The sequence below is a fragment of the Bufo bufo genome, chromosome 1, assembly GCF_905171765.1.
Source record: "Bufo bufo chromosome 1, aBufBuf1.1, whole genome shotgun sequence".
In the NCBI taxonomy this organism is placed as follows: Eukaryota; Metazoa; Chordata; class Amphibia; order Anura; family Bufonidae; genus Bufo; species Bufo bufo.
The window spans coordinates 764,983,187-765,001,738 of NC_053389.1; the positions used below are offsets into that span (position 1 = coordinate 764,983,187).

At 45.3% G+C, this 18,552-nt stretch overlaps 1 protein-coding gene across 1 annotated transcript in view; it reads left to right on the forward strand.

Annotated features, from left to right (window-relative positions):
* Positions 1–18,552, forward strand: part of RASAL3 (RAS protein activator like 3) — a 71,647-nt gene that overhangs the window by 12,577 nt on the left and 40,518 nt on the right. Inside the window, exons 4-11 of the mRNA XM_040414714.1 lie at positions 284–362; positions 9,909–9,973; positions 10,832–10,905; positions 12,912–13,032; positions 14,409–14,507; positions 14,767–15,291; positions 15,376–15,520; positions 16,224–16,368. Coding sequence (XP_040270648.1) covers positions 284–362; positions 9,909–9,973; positions 10,832–10,905; positions 12,912–13,032; positions 14,409–14,507; positions 14,767–15,291; positions 15,376–15,520; positions 16,224–16,368 — 1,253 coding nt within the window. The remainder of the gene's footprint in view (positions 1–283; positions 363–9,908; positions 9,974–10,831; positions 10,906–12,911; positions 13,033–14,408; positions 14,508–14,766; positions 15,292–15,375; positions 15,521–16,223; positions 16,369–18,552) is intronic.

Below are 18,552 nucleotides of genomic sequence, written 5' to 3' on the forward strand. Positions count from 1 at the left end.
AGATAAACAGAGTTTCTTCTATACAGTTTTGAGCCCGTGTAAGTGAAGGCTTGAGATGTAGCCTTGGTGCTGAGATTTATGCAAGTGTACTCTTTTCTACGATCTAAGGATGGGCTGTCAATATTGTCATCCTGAAAGAAGCCATAATAGATTCATACTGTATATTATTACAGTTCACTTTTTACCACCTGATATTGGTTATAGAAGCATTTTGATACATGTGTCACATATCACACAGAATTTTGGAAGTTATTAACTACAGAAGTCTTCTTTTTACTCCCAGGATGCTTTTCGTACCCGAAGCCGAGCAGGGAGTTGTGTGTCCAACAATGAACTAGCACAGATAGACAAGCTAGACACAGGTAAGACATATAATATGATGCAACTATAGGGAGTCGCAGTGGTCACAATTTTGACTGGTGCCCACAAGCCAAGGGGACCCACAGGACCCCTCAACACACTATTTGTGTGATCTACTTTTTGACTTCCATCCATGTCTGCCATCCAAAGTATTGCAAATCTAAGTCACTGGAGTGGAGGAGACAGGGAAAGATTTATGATGCTGGACACCCCCCACTGTCAGAAAGAAGGTCATTAACCTTTTAATGCCAAAAGTCACAATTCTTCAGTATAGAGTCAAGAAAGGGAAGCTGTGGAGAAAAATGCAGATGGGCGGCTCCAAGAGTTAGTGTTCTCATAGCACATGTCTATATGGAAGAGACTGCTGAGCTGTACAGGAGATTATGCTAGAGTGGTGGGGTTGGTGTGTAGGTGTATCCATTAACTAATGTGAGGTCCATATCAGGACCTACAGCCCAAGCAGATTAAAATTGGATATTCATGCAGTGGCTTACAGCAAGTGCATGCATAGAACTGCACAAAAGCACAACGTGGTGTAAGACGCATCAACGCAGCTAAACAGGTACAAACGGGCTGCAACTGGTGAGCATAAGGAGTGGTACAGGGGGGGCCCAAGCCGAACTCTTGCACAGAGTTGCATATAATTGCTTAGGGCTAGAGGTAAATTACAGGAGCGGGACTTCCGATGACATGCAGACAATAGGTGACTGCAGGATGACTGGTGAAGGGTTAACACTTTGAATTCGCCACTTCCTTCCTGCCGGAAGAGACTGATTATGCTTGTAATGTACGTGTATCTCAGGAACACACACACCTAGCATGCAACACTCACACCACCCTCAGTTTCTACATCTGCATACTTACCTACTTTCATTTCTACTCACATTACTATAAAAAAACACCATCTGACTAGTAAAATGATCAAGAAATTACATTAAAGCCCACATCACACTTACAGAGGTCCAGGAAGCTGAGATATACTGTGCTGCATGACACCCAGGGGCAGACTGGCCATAGACTCTACAGGTAATTTTTCCCAGTGCTCCGATGCCCACAGGGCCACCCAAGCCCTCCTCATGGCCGCTGGCCGGGTATATATGCTAAAGGTAGTACTGGCTTGGTGCTGTGGCCCACATCACCTTCTAAGCCCCTGCTCCATATCTTCATTAGAGACAATTGGAGGAGGACAGGACATGGCAGCGATTGATGGCCACCACAGGGGGACAGCTTCCAGGGAGGTATTTGGTATTCTGTGCTGGACTGTGGTATTACTGGACCAGCCTATTTGTATTGACCCCATCTACTTGTGGTGCCCCCTCACCTTTCTGGCAATTTAGATCCACTTTAGAACATTGGGGCCACTTTTAGTTTTTTTTTTTTTATCCCAGGGCCATTTTAAGTTCCAAGTCTGCCCTTGATGGCACCCCAATATAGACCTTCTATGGAGAGAACTGTGTGATTTTCTTCCCCTTGACAAAATGGTGTCTCGTCTGCTCTGTCAAGCTGCTCCCTAAAAGCATTGAGAGGCCCATATGGGCCCCTCTATGGCTTCTGCATATGACATATATCCTGAATACAGCAATAAACATGACCCCGCAAGAGTGGCATTTGAAGTACTTTTGTCTATGTACTGCTAAGCTGTAGGCATACAATGTGTTGCCTTATGGTGATCTTCAAAAGTGTTATCACATAATTAAAGGGGTTGTCCGGGTTCAGAGCTGAACCCGGACATACCTCCATTTTCACCCAGGCAGTGTGTTATTGTAAACAAAAGAGCCCAAAGATGCTCCGATGCTAACATCAGGGGGGCTGCCTGGGTGAAATTATGGGTATGAAAACCAGACATCATATAGTACATGACAGTCTATTTCTAACACAGCTAGAACCAGCCCTGTACCTCACATGGGTCGAGAGTTCTCCTCATTCATTGCTCCAATTGCTCTGCTAGATTTCTATCAAGCTAGCCGCTCAAGGGGAGTGTCCTTTCTGCTGCAGCTCAGGGGAAGTGGCCGTTCTGCTCTCAGAAAGTTGAAGGATGAAACTGAGCATGTGCGACCATCTCAGTTAGCCGGACACAGAAATAAACAGCAGGTGGTGCATTTTATTGAAGAAGCTGGCTCAGTAGCTATACTAAATTTTTAATTACATGCAATTACAAAAGTATTCAGATCCAGGTGCTGGTTTGAAAACTACAGAATATTTTTCGTAGGTCAACTCCTTTACCATATTGCAGAGATTTTCTCCCCCAGAAGCAATGATTCCTCTGTAAAATACATAGCATGCAATGAAATATGGCACATTTTTTCCTCTGTCAAATACATGTGTTTTATGACAGAAACAAAACTTCAAACCACTTAAACCACTCAGAAGCATAATATGGTATGGTAGGTCCTCATAGACTGCTGTGACTATTAATATGACCATGTAAGTGAGCCCTAAGATGCAGTAAGTAAATATAAAATTCCACCATTACATATATTGGAGATATATCGTTTTGTATGATTTCATCTCATGTGTGGTTGGGTGAAGCCTGACTCACGGGCTTTGTCTATGTGTGGGTGGGGGAGGCAGGACTCACATGCTTTATGTGTGTGGTCAAGGGAAGCAGGACTCAGTCATTGTCTATGTGTGAGTGGGGGAAGCAGGACTTACAGGTTTTCTCTATATGTGGACGTGGGTTAGCAGGACTCACAGGCTTTGTACATGTGTGGGGAGGGAAAGCAGGACAAACAGATTTTCTCTATGTGTGTGAGCAGGTGAAGCAGGACCACAGGTTTTGTCTATGTGTGGTCAGAGGAAGCAGGACTCCCTGGCTTTCTCTTTGTGTGGGAAGCAGAACTCATAGACTCTCTCTATGTGTGATCAGGGGAAGCAGGAGTCACTGTCTCTTTATTGCGTGGTCAGGGGAAGCAGGACTCACTGTCTCTCTCTATGTGTGGTCAGGGGAAGCAGGACTCACTGTCTCTCTCTATGTGTGGTCAGGGGAAGCAGAGCTCCCAGGCTCTCTTTATGTGTGGTCAGGGGAAGCAGGTCTCCCTGGCTCTCTTTATGTGTGGTCAGGGGAAGCAGGACTCACTGTATCTCTCTATGTGTGGTCAGGGGAAGCAGGACTCCCTGTCTCTCTTTATTGCGTGGTCAGGGGAAGCAGGACTCACTGTCTCTCTCTATGTGTGGTCAGGGGAAGCAGGACTCACCGTCTCTCTCTATGTGTGGTATAGTAAAGACCAGCACTCGCTTCAGTAATAATTTCAAATAGATTTAATGGTCACATACAAATGATAAGTGACGCGTGCGTTTCGGCTACTGTGAGCCTTTGTCAAAACATGTTTTGACAAAGGCTCACAGTAGCCGAAACGCACGCGTCACTTATCATTTGTATGTGACCATTAAATCTATTTGAAATTATTACTGAAGCGAGTGCTGGTCCTTACTATACCATTATCTGTGGATCTTCCTCCCGGGACGCGCGCACCGCACCGCTGAAAGCAGAAGTGCCGCTTGTATCTTCTCTTGGATCTCTCTATGTGTGGTCAGGGGAAGCAGGACTCACTGTCTCTCTCTATGTGTAGTCAGGGGAAGCAGGACTCTCTGTCTCTCTCTATTGCGTGGACAGGGGAAGCAGGACTCACTGTCTCTCTCTATGTGTGGTCAGGGGAAGCAGGTCTCCCTGTCTGTCTTTTTACATGAAAATACTGAAGTAGTTCATAGTAAATTATATTTTCCATATCATCACCATGACGGCCTGACAGGAGATTGACCCATGACCTCTGTGGGGGCAGTAAACAGAGAAGAGGTTAAATTGCCCCCTCCCACCACCACACCTCAGTGTTCCTGTCCCCACTGTGGCCAGGGTCAGAGAAGAGTCTCCCTGCGGGCTGGCAGGGAGATGAAGATGGGAAATTGATCTTTTTTATTTTTTATTTTCTACCTTGTGCGTCTCCAGGAGGGTCCGAGGACGGTCTCCTGGTTTACCTGAAGCTCAAGTCGGAGCTCCCCCAGCCAGCCGGCGGCCGCGTGCTTATGCTGGGCTGAGGGGTATCGGGAGGGCTCGCTCTGGCTGGTCTGGAGCCTGCTCCCGGGCCGCAACTTCGTCCTCCTCAACCCTGGTGGGACGGGCTGAGCAGCGGCCGGCGTGTGTGCACGCCGACGTCGGTGACGTCACTTCCGGGTCCGGTCATGTGACACAACCCGGAAGCTCAAGCGCAGAAGGCAGAGGTGTTTGAATAAAAGGCGGGACGGCCATGGAACGCTGATCTGAGGTCTGTAAGTACTGGTACTGTGTATACTGTCCCCTACTGCCAGAGCATGTCAGGTCCCGATCTGCAAACTCCCACGGAGCTTGAGGCTCCCTCTCTGCCTCCTGTAAGTATCCCTCTGGGGGTCCGCTTGTCGTTTCAATTGAAGTTTTCCGCCTAGGGTTTTTACTGATGCCTCTTTTCCATATCTATTTAATTGCAGGCTAAAGAGGCTCAAAAAAAGGTTAAAAAACCTCCTCGCTGCATCTCTTGCGCTAAAAGATTGCCTGATGGATATGGAAAAAAGCTATGTGAAGAGTGTATTTCTGATGTGATCCGGCAGGAGCAACCCTCCCTTATGGATAGTATTAGATCCGTGGTTCAGGAGGAACTTAGGGCCGCTAGAGCCACTCCATCTGATTCCCAAGGCCAGCCCTCTCACAAACGTCCACGTTTTAAGATCATTTCCTCCTCGGAATCTGATGACGCTGATGAAAAGGCTTCTACTTCCATGGAATGGGAAGATGATCCCTCTCTCTCTGAGGGAGAGATCTATGAAAGCAACAAAAAAATTCAATTTTTCCTCGGAGGAAATGGGTGACTTATTAAAAGTGGTCAGAGCGACAATGGGGATTGAAGAAGCCCCTAAGTCCCTATCTATTCAGGACGAAATGTTTGGGGGCCTTAGAGTGAAGAAATCCAGGGTCTTCCCCATAAACGAAAATATAAAAGAAATGATTCTGGAAGAGTGGTCAGAACCAGAGAAAAGACTTGGAATATCCAAGGAATTCAAAAATCGTTTATTGTTTGACCCTTCTCAGTCCAAACTATTCGATGAGACCCCTAAGATCGACGTGCAGGTGACGAAAGTAAATAAAAAGACTGCCCTGCCATTTGAGGATGCCGCTCAATTAAGGTATGCTATGGAACGTAAAGCAGATGCCTTTCTGAGAAAGTCTTGGGAGGCCTCGATGTATAATGTTAAGACCAACATCGCAGCCACGTCGGTAGCTAGGTCTATGTATTTATGGCTAGGAGAGCTAGAAAATCACCTGAGAAACAAGACTTCTAGGGAAGAAATCCTACAATCTATCCCTCTACTTAAGTCAGCTATGGGATTCCTTGCAGACGCCTCAGCTGAATCTATTAGATTCTGTGCTAAAGAGGCTGGACTCTCCAATGCGGCTCGCCGGGCTTTATGGATGAAGTCCTGGTCAGGTGATAGAATATCCAAACAGGAGTTAGTATCTATTCCTTTTTCAGGAGAATATGTATTCGGGCAGGTTCTAGACAAAATACTAGAGAAAGCGGCTGATAGGAAAAAAGGATTCCCCGAAGAAAGATCTTATAGAAGGAACCAGTCCTTTCGGTCATATGGTGGACAAAATAAGGCTGGTAGAGGGAAGGGCAAGTCAGGCCGTTGGGCTTATCCCAAGGGGGGTAAAGGAAGAGGCTTCCTTCTTAAGCCCCAATCTAAATCTGAAGACAAACAATGACGCCATAGTAGGGGGGAGATTGAAGGATTTCCTAGGTCCATGGGCGCTTACATCAAAAAATTCTTGGGCCTTGGATATCATTCGCTCAGGATACAAGATCGAGTTCACCTCCCTTCCCCCTCCAAGATTTGTCGTGACAAGGATGCCTTCCAGATCCTCCAACCTGAATGTTTTCCGGGGAGTCCAGGACCTGGTGAAAAAAGGAGCAGTAATCCCAGTTCCCGCGTCTCAAAAAGGTCGGGGGTACTATTCAACTCTATTTTTAGTAAAAAAGAAGGAAGGAGACTTTCGAACTATTATAAACCTGAAACAACTGAACAAGTTTATTCTTTACAGAAAATTCAAAATGGAGTCTCTGAAATCAATTGTACCTCTGATAAAGCTAGGAGCATTTATGTGCTCGGTCGACCTGAAAGACGCTTACCTGCATGTTCCCATTCACCCAGATCACCAGAGATACCTAAGGTTTGCAATTTCAGACCCTTTCAATCAGATTCTCCATTTTCAATTCATAGCACTACCCTTCGGGATTTCAGCTGCACCAAGGCTATTCACCAAACTGATGATAGAAATGATAGCTCCACTCAGACAAGAAGGATTAAATATAGTGCCATACCTGGACGATTTCTTAATTATAGCAGACTCAAGGGAGTTCCTGCGGTCAGACTTAGAAATATTTTAATCCCGTCCGTCAGAGCTAGGATGGATTGTGAACAAACCCAAGTCTATGTTGGTACCATCCACGAGGGTGAAATTCCTGGGTGTGATACTAGACTCCCTAACACAGTCAACTTTCCTGCCACAGATAAAGATCCAGTCTCTGGTAAGCAAGGTGAGGCGCTTTCAACACCGGAAAAAATGCTCAGTGAGAGAAGCAATGAGCCTTCTTGGCCTTCTAACCTCCTGTATGCCTTCAGTGGAGTGGGCGTAGGCTCACTGTCGTGTAATACAGAATTGGCTATTGTCCCAATGGAACAAGAAGAAGGGCTCTCTAGATTTCAAGCTTTGGATTCCAGGGTCAGTAAAGGTTTCTCTCTCATGGTGGACAAAGGAGAAGAATCTTTTCCAGGGGGTCCCATGGATCCAATCGCCGGCAATAACAATCTTCACGGATGCCAGCAAATCTGGATGGGGAGCGAAAGTCGACAAAGCTTACTTCCAGGGAACTTGGAAGCATCACATATCTGTCCAATCCTCAAATTTCAGGGAACTGTACGCGGTAAGGGAGGCTCTACTTTCAGCCAGGCAGCTGATAAGAAGGCAGCATGTGAAGGTCCTATCGGACAACACGACTGTGGTCTCCTACCTGAAGCACCAGGGAGGGACTCGATAAAGGAGACTCCAGAATATCACAGAGGAAATTTTCTCCTTTGCAGAAAAAGAGCTAAGATCCATCTCAGCAATGCACCTGAAGGGGTCCCTAAATCTAGAAGCGGACTTTTTAAGCAGGCAAAGGATAGACCACACAGAATGGGCTCTGAATCAAGAGGTCTTCAACATGCTAACCCAGAGATGGGGACTTCCTACAATAGACCTTTTTGCGACAAAAAAGAATACGAAATTACAAACATTCTGCTCCCTGAACGCAGGAGACCATCCTTGGAGAATAGACGCCTTCTCTCTGAAATGGTGTTGGGATCTAGCATACGCATTCCCTCCAATGCCTCTCATCCCGAGGGTCATTCAGAAAATACTGGAAGGGAGAACCACAGTGATATTGATCACCCCGTTCTGGCCCAAGAGGGGTTGGTTTGCTCCGCTCCTGAGACTGGCAATGGACGACCCGGTGAGACTCCCACTCAGAGGGGACATCCTATACCAAGGTCCTTTACTACATCCTCATCTAGAATTCCTGAAACTCACGGCCTGGATCCTGAGGTCTCCATCTTAAAGTCTCAGGGCCTGTCGGACAAAGTCATAGCCACCTTGAGATGCTCCAGGAAAAAGGTGACATCAGCGATATATTTGAAAATCTGGAAAAGGTTCTGCTCATGGTCAGGTGAAAAGAATCCAAACCTTAAAGGGCCTAACATTCAAAAGATTCTGGATTTTCTACAAAATGGGCTTGAACTAGGTCTCTCTCCATCTACCTTAAAAGTTCAGATTTCCGCATTAAGCGCCCTCTTTGATACCAACTTGGCAGACCATAGATGGAGTAAGCGGTTTATAAGAGCTGCCCGTAGGCTTAGACCCACCTTAAGATCTCGCACCCCGACCTGGGACTTGAATCTGGTACTCAATAACCTTATGCGTTCCCCGTTTGAGCCGTTGGAGAACTGTTCAACTAAGTTACTTTCATTTAAGACCGCCTTCCTTATAGCAATTACCTCCGCTAAGAGACTAGGAGAGATTCAGGCTCTCTCTATTCGTGAACCATACCTTTCCATCACTGAGGATAAAATTGTACTAAAATTAGACCCAGGTTTCCTGCTAAAGGTAGCCTCAGACCGTAACAGAGGCCAAGAGATCTTTCTTCCATCTTTCTTCAACAATCCTAAGGATCAGGAGGAAAACAAATTTCATTCCCTTGATGTTAGACGTACAGTCCTTAAATATTTAGACGCCACTAAAGATTTTAGAAAGTCTGACAGCCTGCTTGTCCAGTTCGCTGGGAGAAATAAGGGATCCAAGGTCTTAAAATCCTCCATTGCAAGATGGATAAAAGACACCATTACCCTATGCTTTAGGAATCAAAATCTGGATCCTCCATCTAATACTCAGGCACATTCTACCAGAGCTGTCTCTACTACTTTTTCTGAAAGAGCAGGGGCTTCCCTGGACGATATATGCATAGCTGCCTCCTGGTCTAGCATTCACACATTTGTGAGACATTATCGCTTGGATTTATCTGGAACCTCCGGCCTCTCCTTTGGTCGGAAGATTCTTCAGGCGGTTGCCCCCCCCCCCCCCATAAGAAGTAATTTTATAACTCTCCTGTGAGGCCGTCATGGTGATAATATGGAAAAACCGGAATTAGACTTACCGGTAATTCAGTTTCCATGAAATCACCATGATGGCCCGTATATTCACTCCCCTTTTATGAGGTTTCACCTTTATCTCTCCTGGTATGAAGTAATACTGGGAAATACTAATAGTTTTGTTCTGGCACTTGATATCTTTGAAACACTGAGGTGTGGTGGTGGGAGGGGGCAATTTAACCTCTTCTCTGTTTCCTGCCCCCACAGAGGTCATGGGTCAATCTCCTGTGAGGCCGTCATGGTGATTTCATGGAAACTGAATTACCGGTAAGTCTAATTCCGGTTTTTCACAAGCTCAGCATCTCCCAGTCTACCTTATGCTACCCTCAGCTAGACCTGACAGATTTACTTGAATATCACTTGCCATATAGACCAGTTGAAAATAACATCCATGGGGGTGATTTATTAGGATTGGCATTTTAGACTAAACACTACTTTAGTTGACGGTGGATGCGCTGAATTTATGTAGAGGCGCCAGCCTCTTTAACTTCGGCATATCTACCGCCTGTCTAAACCTACACCAGCTCCCTTGCTGGTGTAGATTTAGACCTTTTTCTACACCTAAAACAGGCATAGAAAATGATAAATGAGATGGTCCTGTTGGTCCGCCCCGTTCCCTGCCCACGCCACACCCTCTTTTTATCAACCTGGCGTTAGCGGGGAAAAGTTGCAAATTGCAACGCAAATGACCTTTGTGCCGCAATCTCCGACAGATATACGCCTTAAAGTGGCGTATATCTGTTAGTAAATTACCCCCATGTACTTACCATAGGATAGGTTTCTAAGTTGGATCTACAACGGGTGATTCATTTAACCCTTTGTGGTCTGTTTTTCTTTAACTACAGATGCTGATCCTGTTAGAGATGTAGAAACAGAAGCAAAGAATCAACATAATAATGTGAAGGTAACAAGGCTGCTTTCTGCTCTTCACATTTTGCAGTTTTGATGTTTATTTTCGAGAGAAGAAACTTAATTGACACACAAGCGTTCTCTTGCTTCTGGTGTTTTTGTTCAACAGGTGTTTTTTTTGTTTCTTGCTTCTTTTAATATGCAGCATGCTGGAGCTGGAGCTCTTGACATTTTCACATCTTCTTCTCTATAGGGAAAAAGGCTGTGAAGTCATTATGATGCTGTGAGTTCGGGTCAGAGGAGCAGTGTTCAGACTGAACATGCTTGCGTAAACCTGGCCTTAAAGGGGTTGTCTCACTTCATTAAATGGCATTTATCATGTAGATACAGATAATACAAGGCCCTTACTAATTTATTGTCATTGTCCATATTGCCTCCTTTGCTGGCTGGATTCATTTTTCCATCACATTATACACTGCTCATTTCCATAGTTACGACCACCCTGCAATCCAGCATTGTTGGCCGTGCTTGCACACTATAGGAAAAAGCACTGGCCTATGTGCGCTCCTATGGTCCTGGCTACCAGAGAGGCCAGCGCTGTTTGCTATAGTGTGCAAGCACGACCACTGCTGATGGATTACAGGGTGGTCGTAACCATGGAAATGAGAAGTGTATAATGTAATAGTAAAATGGATCCAGCCAGCAAAGGAGGCAATATGGACAATCCAAGTACATTAAGAAGTGCCTTGTATTAACTTTCTCTACATCATAAATGCTGTTTGCTGAAGCGAGACAACCCCTTTAATATAAGACTGAACTATACTTCATAGTATAGTACTGCGCTACACAGTGGTCCTAGTACCCAAGTCTACGTTACCTGTGCCATTATAACTGTATTAAATTATACTTTTAGGGATTAATTTTGAAGAGGAAAAAAAAGAAGCAAAGAAAGAAGACGGGGACAATACCCCTACAACTGGATGATAGGTACTTACCTCACGTCATTACATATATGGACTCTTTTACCTGACAGCATTGTGTGCCTAGCGTCCATTTACATATAGTCATGGCCAAAAGTTTTGAGAATTACATAAATATTGGAAATTGGAAAAGTTGCTGCTTAAGTTTTTATAATAGCAATTTGCATATACTCCAGAATGTTATGAAGAGTGATCAGATGAATTGCATAGTCCTTCTTTGCCATGAAAATTAACTTAATCCCAAAAAAAACTTTCCACTGCATTTCATTGCTGTCCTGTCAAGGACCTGCTGAGATCATTTCAGTAATCGTCTTGTTAACTCAGGTGAGAATGTTGATGAGCACAAGGCTGGAGATCATTATGTCAGCCTAATTGGGTTAAAATGGCAGACTTGACATGTTAAAAGGAGGGTGATGCTTGAAATCATTGTTCTTCCATTGTTAACCATGGTGACCTGCAAAGTAACGCGTGCAGCCATCATTGCGTTGCATAAAAATGGCTTCACAGGCAAGGATATTGTGGCTACTAAGATTGCACCCCAATCAACAATTTATAGGATCATCAAGAACTTCAAGGAAAGAGGTTCAATTCTTGTTAAGAAGGCTTCAGGGCGTCCAAGAAAGTCCAGCAAGCGCCAGGATCATATCCTAAAGAGGATTCAGCTGCGGGATCGGAGTGCCACCAGTGCAGAGCTTGATCAGGAGTGGCAGCAGGCAGGTGTGAGCGCATCTGTACGCACAGTGAGGCGAAGACTTTTGGAAGATGGCCTGGTGTCAAGAAGGGCAGGAAAGAAGCCACTTCTCTCCCAAAAAAACATCAGGGACAGATTGATCTTCTGCAGAAAGTATGGTGAATGGACTGCTGAGGACTGGGGCAAAGTCATATTCTCCGATGAAGCCTCTTTCCGATTGTTTGGGGGCATCTGGAAAAAGGCTTGTCCGGAGAAGAAAAGGTGAGCGCTACCATCAGTCCTGTGTCATGCCAACAGTAAAGCATCCTGAGACCATTCATGTGTGGGGTTGCTTCTCATCCAAGGGAGTGGGCTCACTCACAATTTTGCCCAAAAACACAGCCATGAATAAAGAATGGTACCAAAACACCCTCCAACAGCAACTTCTTCCAACAATCCAACAACAGTTTGGTGAAGAACAATGCATTTTCCAGCACGATGGAGCACCGTGTATAAGGCAAAAGTGATAACTAAGTGGCTCGGGGACCAAAACGTTCATGGCCTGGAAACTCCCCAGATCTTAATCCCATTGAGAACTTGTGGTCAATCCTCAAGAGGCGGGTGGACAAACAAAAACCCACTAATTCTGACAAACTCCAAGAAGTGATTATGAAAGAATGGGTTGCTATCAGTCAGGAATTGGCCCAGAAGTTGATTGAGAGCATGCCCAGTCGAATTGCAGAGGTCCTGAAAAAGAAGGGCCAACACTGCAAATACTGACTCTTTGCATAAATGTCATGTAATTGTCGATAAAAGCCTTTGAAACGTATGAAGTGCGTGTAATTATATTTCACTACATCACAGAAACAACTGAAACAAAGATCTAAAAGCAGTTTAGCAGCAAACTTTGTGAAAACTAATATTTGTGTCATTCTCAAAACTTTTGGCCACGACTGTACATGCCAACAAATATGCTCCCTAAAAGTCTGCCTGGTCTTCCAGAAACCCTATTATTCACATGGCATATCCTAGCTAGGATATACCCCCATTGACTCAGATGAGACAACCCCTTTAATAAATAAATAAAAAATAGCTGAAAAACATTGAAGGTACACTATATAGTATATACCAATAGTAATGCTGAACAGTCCATAGTGTGCTAAATAAAACCAGGTACACTGATAAAATAAGATAACGTGTCTTTTTTATGCTTCTTTTATCTTGTTACCCTCATTACGCTTTATGGAGTACAGCACCGTGAGCACCGGTTTGTACTGTATATAGCGGTGTCTGCCTACTTGTGCAGTTATTTTCATGCTTGAAAACATTCATTTGCAATACAGGAGCCTGCATGCATCACATGAGTCGCTGGGTTGTGTGGAAATTCTGAATCTGGATAATGAGAAAGATGTCACCATAAAGGCTCTGCACAGCAGTATACTTGGGGAGCAGTTCTGCTTTGAGGTAATGAGGCTAATGAATGCAAACCCTGCTCCATGCACAAAATACACATGTAACCACTGGAAACATGGATTACTCTGAATTGCATTAATGCTATATTTACTTGATTTGTGCACATTTTTGATCAAAATTGTGTCGGCCCACCTATCAACCATAAGGTAGCTTCTGCAGAGAAGAAGATTTGCCTCTCCTCAGCTTTAAATGAGTTGTGAAGCCAGTACATATTGATGACCTATCCTAGGAATATCTAATCGGTGCGGGTCCGACTCCTGACACCCCCGCTGACCAGCTGTTTGAAGAGGAGGGGGCGCTTGTGCGAGCACTAGTTCCTCTTCAAACAGCTGATCCGCGGGGGTGCCGGGAGTCGGACCTCCACTGATCAAATATTGATGACCTCAAGCCACCATACACATGCAGACCCAGCCAAACATTCTTGCATTCTGAATGGGTAGTGTGGGGATTTACTCCGGTAGACAGGGGTGCAAGTGCAGTATAGAGGCAAATGGAGTCCAGGTAACGAAGCAAAAGAGCGTTTATTTCACACTGCTCAAACAGAAAAATCAAAACAGTCACTTGGTGTTCGTTCACACACAAAATAACAGAGAGCTTCACCTGGCTCCTTTACTTGAATGAGTCTTGTCCTGGCCGATCGCACAGCCACATAAAGTATTCTCACAGGATGCTGGGCGCTCTGTACGCCTGCAACATTGTGTCCGCCCCTGGATCCCTTATGTATCGACTTCCAAGGAAGCCTGAATAAAGATACCTGCTTACATCCTGGTGAGTGCCGCAACTCTGTTATTTTTCTCTCTTCACATCGTGAGCTCTGTACGCCTGTGTCGGGGTCCAGGCCTCATCTCCACACACTGCAAAAACCACCCAGAGTCACCGTGATTTCCCTTCCTTCTCCTCCCAGCTAAGGTTTCTGCCTGGGAATTTAAATCCCAGCTCCAAAACCTGGTTCTGGAACGTGGGGAGTAGGCACCCGCCCAACTCTTTACCTACTCCCAATAAAAGCCGGCCCGGATTGGCTTTGCAGCCATACTAAGTATTAAAGGTGTCAACAGCTTCTAAATTTTAACACACAAAACCCGGCTCTTACCTCACTGAGGCTAGGAACCTCGGTGACACGTATCTGCCATCCATTACGGTACCCTGCACCTTACTACAGTAGAGAGGAAGAAGCTGCTGCCAGATAGACTTATCTACCGTGAGAACTAGGGGATAGGGCATATTGAAATTCACCAGCCCGATCCTTCTTTCTGTCGGGGCACCCTCATATACGTTAGATGGTTTCCTAATCCTGCTGGTAGGGTTGGCTGATGTTAATCTGATTTTTATGGCCACCTTTTTACTCAGTATATTGCTATATCTCACAGGTCATCACAGCCTCTGGAAGCCATTGCTTTGGATGTTCTTCAGTTCAAGAGCGAGATCGATGGATTGACATTCTCCGCAGAACTGTGCAACCAGACAAGGTTAGAACAATCACATCAGTCTAATGGTGAAATCATAGTAATTCATCAATTTACGAACGCCCATTCATCATCCTGTAAGCTAATACAGACAGTCCTCTATAAAAGCCACATAATCCATAACAGACCATAATAGGACCAAAAACTATACTACAAAAATATACAAAAGTCTACAATATTCCTCATACTAGTAGACTATTGTCTATCAAATCTAGCCCACATTGACAAATTACATATTTAAATATTCTCTCCATTGGTTTAGGATAATTGTGAACGTGAAGACTCTTCTCTCAGTCTCTGGATCCATGAAGCCAAGGGTCTTCCCCATTCAGATCGTGGTTCTCGCTCCCGGTATTTTTGTGAAGTCCATTTAGATGGTTGCCTTTATGGAAGGACCTCAAGTAAGGCAGCTGAAGCAGGAGTAGTATTTTGGGGAGAGAACTTTAACATGAGAGATTTGCCATTCGCATCAGGCCATGTTGCTCTTCATCTTCTTCGAGAGGGCAAAGAAGCCACTGGGGTAGGAACTGTTACACTGGCATTGGAAGGAATGAAGGATGCAGTGGAGAGGTGGGTGCCCCTTGGTGGAGATTTAACACTGAGAGTACGGGGCAGGTACAGGAAGATTTGTGTTCGTCCCCTGGTTCAGTATAAAGAGTTTGCGGAGTATCTAACCTGGAGATATCTCAAACTGAGCGGAGCAATGGAGCCTATTCTGAGTGCTCGAGAAAAAGAAGATCTGGGGAGGTCACTGATATATATTCTGCAGAGCACTGGCCAAGCCAAGGTGAGACGGGAATGAGATTTGGCTTTAAACTTTGTCATTTAACAATTTTTACCGCTTTCTTATTTCTTTACTATTTTCTGCTAGGAGTTCCTTGTGGATCTTGGTGTAGCTGAGATTTCCCGTCATGATGTCCAAGACTCAGTAATATTCCGTGAAAACACTATTCTCACAAAGGCTATTGAAGAGTATATGAAAATGGTGGGACAAACATATCTTCATGAGACCCTTGGTGCGTAAACATGAGATTTCTCATAAAGTTCCTTATCCTTATAAAGAGGTTCCATTCCTTATAGAGGAGAACATAAAGGGGGAGATTTATCAAACTAGTATGAAGTAGAACTGGCTTAGTTGCCCATAGCAACCAATCAGATTCCACCTTTCATTTTTCACAGCTCCTTTGGAAAATGAAAGGTGGAATCTGATTGGTTGCTATGGGCAACTAAGCCAGTTCTACTTTAAACTAGTTTGATAAATCTCCCACAAAGTCCTTATTGATAATAGCCAAAGAAAGGAGTACTTGTAGATAAGTGAAAAGTCAACAAATAAATATATTTTCTCTTCCTAAAGTCTAAAAAGTCCTATGCTGAGTCATAACTTCAAGCTCCTGGGCCCTTAATGGTATTATTTGTACTATTAGTGGCATTTTATGGGCCAGATAGTCCTTTGGGACCATTCAGGCAACAGTTCCCAGGAGCAAGTGCTACCTCAAGGCTTCATATAAGGCAGCAAAATCATTAGTGTTGCCTACAGAAACTAATTCCAGCTGTCATATCTTCGTAAAAAAAAAAAAGAGAGAAAACAATTAATACATTTTTATACTATTGCTAACATAAAACCTAAAATAATAATTTTTATAAATAATGTCAAGCATTTTAGGCAAACAAACTACGGGCAAGAATGAATAATATATGAAAAACGTATCTTTTGCCTAGGCCCGTTTATAACACGCATATACGCTTCAATGGAGAGCCATGAGGTCGACCCACAGAGATGTTCACCAGAAGAGCTCCATGAGAATAAAGAACAGTTATGGAGGAGCTGTGAAGAAGTTATGGAGAGCATTACACAGTCGCAAAAGTGCGTGACTTCAAAGTACCATTATTATCAAAACCCTTGTACAACAGTATGAGGGGGAGATTTATCAAACTGGAGTAAAGTAGAACTGGCTTAGATGCCCATAGCAACCAATCAGATTCCACCTTTCATTTTCCAAAGGAGCTGTAAAAAATTAAAGGTGGAATCTGATTGGTTGCTATGGCCATCTAAGCCAGTTCTACTTTACACCAGTTTGATAAATCTCCTCCTAACGCTTTATATTAGGTCGACATAATTCATATCACACTAAGGCTACATGCACACGAACGATAGGGGTCCGTGCCCATGCTGTGGACCGCAAATTGCAGTCTGCAATGCACGGGCACAGACCGTGGGGCACTTGAATGGGGTCCGCGATCCGCATCCGACGGTCCGCACCGCAAAAAAGTAGTGCATGCGCTACTTTTTTGCGGTGCAGAGGCACGGCCAGAAACACCACGGAAACACTCCGTAGTGCTTCCGTGGGGTTCCGATCCGTGCCTCCGTTCCGCACCTCCATGATTGCGGACCCATTCAAGTGAATGGGTCCGTGATCCATGATGCGGAATGCACACGGCCGGTGCCTGTGTATTGCGGACCCGCAATCCGGCCACGGGGGGCACACGGTCGCGTGAATGTAGCCTAATCCTGATTTACAGTCTTTATCCCAGTCCAGAGCTGCATTCACAATTCTGCTGTCTGTCACTGACACAAATCAGATGCATCTTTATTGACTTAGTTGAGCTCGTACAATGGCGTTAGCATTCTTACATCAGATTGGTCTTAGCGCCTGATGTTAAAATGGCACTTCCAAGAATGCAAATAATCAATCAGTGGAATCTCTGTGTAGACATTAAAGGGGTTATCCAATCCTAAAAAAAAAGCCCCCCTATATGCCGGGGCCCCCACACTGAATATACTTACCCGGGTCCATGCTCCCTGTACCGCTCCTGGTCCCCGCACAGCCGCTGCTGCTTCTCCCCATGCCCGGATGAAAACATCTGGTGTCGGGGGGAAGCCCTCCTAGCATCGCGGGTGACGCTAGGGAGGCTTGTTCGCGTCCACACCTGCCATTGGCTGCCACCCCGACACTGGGGGGGGTCCGGGGACCAGGAGCAGCGCAAGGATCAGGAACCCGGGTAAGTATATTCAGTGTGGGGGCCCGGCATATGGGGGGCTTTTTTTAGGATTGGATAACCCATTTAAATGGATTTTTGGCAAACCCTCCTCCTGGGCAGATCTGCAAAAGGGAAGGATACTTACCTGCTTCCTGGTGCTGGCTCCTACCTCCTTCTCTCCACAGTCTTGGCTGCTCTGCTGCGCTCCCTGAATGCAAACCTTCTGTTTGAAGCCGCTGCAGCCAATTGCTGGCCGCAGCAGTAATCTGCTCACCTTATGTCACGTAATCATTTGTCATGATCCAAGGGGAGCAGTTCACCGCTGCAGCAGCATCAAACAGGAAGTTTTCACCAAGGGAGCTGTCACGGTTGTATGTGAGCAACAAGAGCATGCACCGAAAATAGAGCTACTGACCGGACCCAAACTAGGGAGGATAAAGGGTGACCCCTGTCAGACCCTCAAAGCTCTCCCTATGCTGCTAAGCCCATGCCCGGATCCAAATGGTGGAACGAGGCATGCCCGCGTACCTAAGACTGATGACCACTGTAACCCCTACAATAGTGGAAGGGGCACGGCCACCGGTGCCCTGCTCAGTATATGGAGGGAACCGTGGTCACCTCGGATCCAGTCAGAAAACACACAGATACACTACAATGTCTGCACACTTAGCTGAAGGAGCTGCAGCCGCAGTGAAGACGGATCCAAAGACAGGCTGGCAATATCCGGAGTACTTGCTGCAGCAGAACACAGGTCCAGTGAAAGGATAGCATACAAGGGAAGATACTCAAGCAAGAGCTACAACTCAAATGAGAAATATAATCCACACACTACAAAAGGAGGAGGGGTGATTTAAAGGCAGGGAAATCAAACGCAGGAGGAACAGCTGGGAGGAAGGAAACAGAAAGTAAAGAGCTCATCACAGGGGCGGAGAAACAGAGCAGTGAGAACTCCTCCAAGCTCTGGTAGTGACAGTACCCCCCCCCTCTACGGGTGGACTCCGGACACCCATGACCCACCTTCTCAGGATGAGCCCTATGAAATGCCCTGATGAGGCGAGTGGCTTTAATG